Here is a 6,074-nt window from a genome sequence, read left to right on the forward strand (position 1 = left end):
GAGGCAAAAATACCAGGACACCTTAAAGGATGAGTAAGGAGCAAACAAAAAAAGAAGTCTACAGAATGTGGAAGCAAGGCCAGGTAGCCTGGGAGGAATACAGAGAAATTGTCTAAGCAGTCAGGGATCAGGTTAGGAAAGCTAAAACAAGTCCTGATAGAAATTAATCTTGTCAGGGATGTCAAAGTAACAAAAAATTCTACTGGTATGTGGGTGATAAAAGGAAGACTAGGGATAATGTGGGCCCTCTCTAGAAGGAAACAGGAGCTCTGGTTACCCAGAACATGAAGGAGGCTGAGGTGCTCCATGCCTTCTGCCTCAGTAGTCACTGCTAAGTGCTCACCCACACCACCAAGCTGCAGAGGCAGAGACTGGGAAGAAGAATTTATGCAAAATCATGGGTAAAAAAGGGAAAAGCTTGATTTAGGCTTGGCTTATATTGCCAAAAATGAAGCACACAACAACTTTCTGATTTGTGTAAAGAATACAAACAATCCTTCGACAGATCACTTCAGATGGAATAAACTTCCTGCTCATTCTGGTAGGTGGGAAGATTTTAGGCAAGGCCCATCCAGCTTTTTGTCGACTGTGTATGTAAGCTACACAGAAAATCAGCCTCCAGCACACTATTTCTAGGAGGGGAAAAATTATGCATAATGTGTAGAAACTAAGGTAAATACAGCATGTTGCTTTTCAAATAAATAACAATCACTCCATCAGCAATTCATATAATCAGTGTGTCTGTAACAGGGCACTTCTGTTTAGAATGCCAGGAATGCTCCATGGAAAAAGGAATAATTCCAAGACCTCCCCAGTCAGTGCTTCACCACTGTTGCCTATATAGTTCTGTTAATAAAAAAAAAAATATATATGAAAGAGGAGAGACAGTCTTTGAGGAACAAGATCCAGTAATTTGATCAGTGTTCAGGCAGCATGTGGGAAGAAGGCAGCAAAAGATGCTTGCTGGAGAGAAACTCAGGGACCTAGCCAGGCATCAGTGAGCAGATGGCTCCATCCTTGCAGTGAAGCTGAGCAGTCAGTCTCTTCCTCCTGCTGCAACACTTCTCTGTGCACATCACCAAGAGATGCTGTACCTAAGGAACCCTCAAGCAGACTCTGTCAGGCAGGCAGAAAGTCAAGACTTGCAAAGAACCAAAGGTGCTTCCTTATTTTTATAGTGCTGCAGGAGTTTTTGTTCTATACAAAAATTTTAAAGAAAAAATATAAGAATAAATGAATTTTTAAAAAGGGTCTTGGGACTGCACCAATCTCTTCTCACAGTTCTGTTATTGTGGTTTAACCCCAGCCAGCAGCTCAGCCCCTCAGAGCTGTGCATTCACGTCCCATAGTGGGATGAGGGAGAGAATTTTAAGAATGAGAAAACTCATGGATTGAGACAAAAACAGTTTAATAGGTAAAACAAAAGCCACACACCAAAGAAGGAATTCATTCACCATTTCCTATGTACAGGTAGGTGTTCCACCACCCCAGGAAGCAGAGCTCCAGCAGGCACAACAGTGCCTTGGGAAGGCAAATGCCATCACTTGGAATGTTGTCCCCCTTCCTTCTTCTTCCCCTAGTTTTATGTGCTAAGCATGGTGCCATAAGGTATGGAATGCCCCTGTGTTCAGTGGGGGTCAGCTGGCCCAGCTGTGCCCCCTTCCATGTTCTTGTGCAGCACCAGCTGTGTGGCAGGTGAGGCTCTGCAGAAGTTTAGGACAGAGGGAATGTCAGGAGTGGAAGCTATGGTTGTTTTGGCTGGGAAGATGCATGTGCACAGTCACACAGCTTGAACAGATCCATGGGGCTGCTGCAGCTGGCAATCAGACAGGTTCCTTCCTGAGGGGGTGAGGCACTCGGGACATGACCTGCTCCAGTGTCACAGCAGTCAAGAGAGCTGCTGGGTCTGATCATCCTGGATCCCACTCCTTTGCCACCAAATCTAGTGCACACATGCTCTTAATTTCCTTGATTCAAGGAGCTAGACAGGGGTGGTGCCAACTGCAAAGTTTGGAAAGGCCTCCCCATGAAGCAGATGCGGTACCAACAGCTTCTGATTACGTTTAAATTTCCTCCAGTCCTCCAGCTTGCTTTAAATTCGTATCTTCTCTGTCTCCACCTTTCCAACAGCAGTTCAGCAGCCAGAAAAATGGCTGTCACCTCATTTCTTTGGTCTTAGCTGCTGGAACTTTACTGGTTCGTTCTTCTTCTGTCATGTCGACGGAATGTGCCAAGTGCAAATCGTTAATCTAAGTGTGTTTAAAATCACTTCAAAGCATGGAGGAGGTGCAACTTCTCTGGCTTTACAGACACAGGTGGAGATTAAGCATTGTACAGGGGCCTCAGCTTTGACTGTTAGTGGAGTTCATGAAAAAAATCCAATGCACTGCACCCCAGGTCTTCTGCTGTAACTGTGGTGCCTTTGAGGCTTTCTCTAGGGACTCCCAAATTCATGAGAAGGATGTGTCATACAATGAATTGAAATTAAAATCTACTGTAAACTGTGGAAACTGAGCACGAGGAAAGCATTTTCACAGATAAGTGAAAAGAAGTGTGATGAAGAAAAGCAAATGAAAGTGGGATGCTTCTTTGTAGATACTATTCACAGCAATTTGAAAACATCCAAAAAAGACTGTGGAGCCCATTTAAAAAAGTGACTGGAGGCTGTCCCACAGGACAGCAGTGAGGAAGCACCTACTGACCATCAGTGGGACTTAGGCTCCTACCTGTCCTTGGAGGTTTGAAAAACAATTATACCCAGTGACTCACTAACAGAGGCTCTCATTCCAGAAACCTTCAGGACGCACATTCCCTTTTAGCGAGATTCCAGCACGATGAAGACTCCATTTTTTGGTCCAAGTGTGGCTTTTGATTTGAGCTGCAAAGGAATCTGAAAGAGAAAAGAGCATCTTATGTACAGTTGTATGTGTCTGTTCATGTGTGTATGACACCCCCACATACAGACAGACATTTTTGCTGGAGGACCAGTTCATACCAGGATCACTGTGGAAGCTGTAAAGTACTTGTTTTACAGTCAGCTGTGGTGGTATAATATTAAATAGAATTTACAGCCAGAGGCTGAGGCAGTGGTTACCCAGGAATGCTGTAGATCTGAGCAGAAAGAAATTAACTCTATAAACTCTAGAGCTGGGTGCAATGTCCATAGCAATAGGCATGTACTAAAGTGCTGAGATCCTGTGAAATATGTACACACATTCTCACCCTCTATGAATTATGACATTTTGCCTGTGGTCTTGCCATACTGCTCTCCACTAAGGCAGGGCTGAGTAACAGTCCTTTTGTTGGAAAATTATATATCTGAAATCACGTTTTGCTTAAAACACACAGTCCATGCCTGGTCTCTCCTTATTATGGAAGTGTGTCTAGCAGTTTTGTCAAATGAAGAGAAGTCACAAAGGCAAACCTGTTGTCCTGCCTAAGACACACTGTCAACTCCCTCAAGTTAACAAGTGTGATCTTTAAGCCTCTGCATGTACAAACCTCAGTCTCTGGGCAGGTCTTGAATTTAAACTTCTGCAAAATCCTCAGCAGAGTCATTTTTGTCTCCAACAAGCCCATTTTCATGCCAAGGCAGCCACGGGGTCCCGCCCCAAAGGGCAGGTATGCAAAGGGATGTCGTTCCCTCTTGGCTTCCTCTGTAAACCTAGAAGGTGCAGACATGGAAACCGGTTCATGAAATGCTTTTTGCTCAATTCCATGTTTTTAATTGAAATCTCAAAAGCTGGTTATTTCAACTGATCTTAATGGATAGGGGCTGGGGACTATTGATGGATTATGTCCTGACATCCTAAGTAAAAAGATAATTGACTTATGGCCATCAGCCTTTGTCAGCTGGTGACTTCAGGAGAGGACATGGAGACATGAGTTTTACTTCCAATCTATCTTTAATGAAAATCTCTCATCTTGTTGGATTCAGTTTCCAAGAACTTTAGACTGCTAAGGTCCAGAGCACTCATGAAGGGTAGAAAGAGATGAGAGGTAATACAGGCTAATTGAAGCTTTGGAAAAAAGAATACTGTGTATTTCCACTAACTCCAAACCCATGCTTTGAAAACCTAAATAAGATTGAGCCACTACTCCAAAAAATACTGTAGAGGCCCCTAATTTGAGATTGAAGGATCATTAATTCATGTACTAAGCACTGTTGCATAATCAGATAATTTTTGCCTTGCTCACCCCCATATATCATCCTGGTAAATTTAAAATCTCCCTTGTTTTATTCCTACCACCAATTTCAAAATGAAATTTTGGTGGGGGAGAGGGGGAAGGGGAAGGTTGCAGCTGAATTATTTTATTTTATTTTTTGTTATGCTCTTATTTTATAATTCTTGCTAACATTACCAGCTATACAATCTGAGCAGAGTGTTAGTAATTACAGATCATTCCTTGGGGAAGGTTCAAAAGGGAATTAATCTCAGATTCATACCAAACAGCACTGTGTGAATCAAGGGGACTGCAGCCCCTACTAACCATTTTACCCTTTCATACTACTGTTAAAGTGGTGAACAAACAATTAAGAAAGCATTTCTAGATAAGCACTGCTAAAAATACCCACCCCAGACTTCCAGCTGCTGCTAAGATTCCTCTCCAGCAAAATCCCTGGGCCTGGCATTGCTCTTCATCCTTCTCTAACTCTGGCATTGCTCTTCTTTGTGGCCAAAAGATTCTAATGGAGCATATTCCTAGATTTGTTCCAGAAGGAGCATTAGGCAAACCCATCGACACCACACGTGTTGTCTTACTGGCAAAGATGGTTCTGGGCTGCCAGCCTCACACCCAGTTGTTTATGGAGCAGGCACTTCTTTTCTTAGTAAACTTCTGAATGTAGTGGTAGCTTAAAATGCATCTGCCCACTAAACAGTTTAAAAATATAGCTGCCCACAAAATTAAATTGTGCTTCCACACAGCACCACATCAGCTGAAACTCTCCCTGTAAGCTCAGCCCGGCACCTGTAACACAGGGCAGGTACAAAACCACAGCTTGACAGGGTTCCCCCTGCCCACTGAAGATATAAATGCTCCACGTGAAACCGTCTTGCCCAGCAAGAATCAAGGATCTTAACTTACAGACAGGGAGGAAATTCCCAGTGGGAGATGGGGGAGGTTCCCCATTCACAGAGTACCCACACTGTTAAATTTCAAGTGAAAAGAGGGCTCTAAACCAGCAAGGAGTTGGATGAGTTTCCCAGGTACAGCCAAGCCTGTCCCACTTCAGAATTTCAGCACCCAGAAACAACATTATTCACAGGATCTGATTTGGAAACAGGTCTGAAAACCTCTGTCCCAGTTCAACCTTGACCAAACCTTGCACCTTCTGTGGAATACACCACTATCATCACTTGTCTGATTTAGTGGAAATAACATGTTTTTATGGTCTAAATAAAACTGTGCTCCTCTTGGTGGAAATGCTGCTTTGGATGAACAGTGGGTGACTGTGGCTGTGAAAGAGCAGCAGGATCTGGTACCTGCACTGGACAGGTTGGAGGTCTGTGCCCAAAGCCCAAGTAAGGATGTCAACCAAAGGGTGAAAAGCATCTCTCCACCTACCTCTCAGGAATGAACTTCTCAGGTTCTGGCCAGAACTCAGGGTTGTGGTGAAGGTGTCCAACTGCAATTTCAACGACAGCTCCAGCTGGAATATGCTGCCCCAGCACTATGCAGTCTTTAGCTGCTTCCCTAGTGAATCTGTAACAACATCATGCATCCCAGATGATTAATAAAGGTTAAAAATACAGCAGGAGAGATCTGTAAAAGTATCTGTCTTCATCTGACCAAACAATTTCTGGGGCAACACTTTCTCATAGATAAATACAACTGTTGCTGATGCCAGTGTCTTCTCAGGTTACAATCATCTCCACTTAGAAGTCCATAGCTCCAGCCCAGGTGGTTGAATTTGCCCTTTTCACAGGAAAGCATTTCTGGTTGTTTACTGTTTTCAAAAGCATTAACTGCTAAACTGCAATTTTATTGTTGCTGTTGGCTTTAGACTCATTTTTCTAATGAAAATCACCGATGAAATGTGTCAGTCATCTCTAATAACAGGTAGAAAGAGT

At 43.4% G+C, this 6,074-nt stretch overlaps 1 protein-coding gene across 1 annotated transcript in view; it reads right to left on the bottom strand.

Annotated features, from left to right (window-relative positions):
• Positions 1-1,626: 1,626 nt before the first annotated feature.
• The window catches only part of TBXAS1 (thromboxane A synthase 1), a 226,396-nt gene continuing 221,948 nt past the window's right edge, over positions 1,627-6,074 (bottom strand). Inside the window, exons 11-13 of the mRNA XM_005421056.3 lie at positions 5,569-5,706; positions 3,502-3,664; positions 1,627-2,890 (exon numbers count right to left, since the gene is read on the bottom strand). Coding sequence (XP_005421113.1) covers positions 2,816-2,890; positions 3,502-3,664; positions 5,569-5,706 — 376 coding nt within the window. The 3' untranslated portion in view covers positions 1,627-2,815. The remainder of the gene's footprint in view (positions 2,891-3,501; positions 3,665-5,568; positions 5,707-6,074) is intronic.

Source organism: Geospiza fortis, unplaced genomic scaffold, assembly GCF_000277835.1.
Source record: "Geospiza fortis unplaced genomic scaffold, GeoFor_1.0 scaffold10, whole genome shotgun sequence".
Classification (NCBI taxonomy): Eukaryota; Metazoa; Chordata; class Aves; order Passeriformes; family Thraupidae; genus Geospiza; species Geospiza fortis.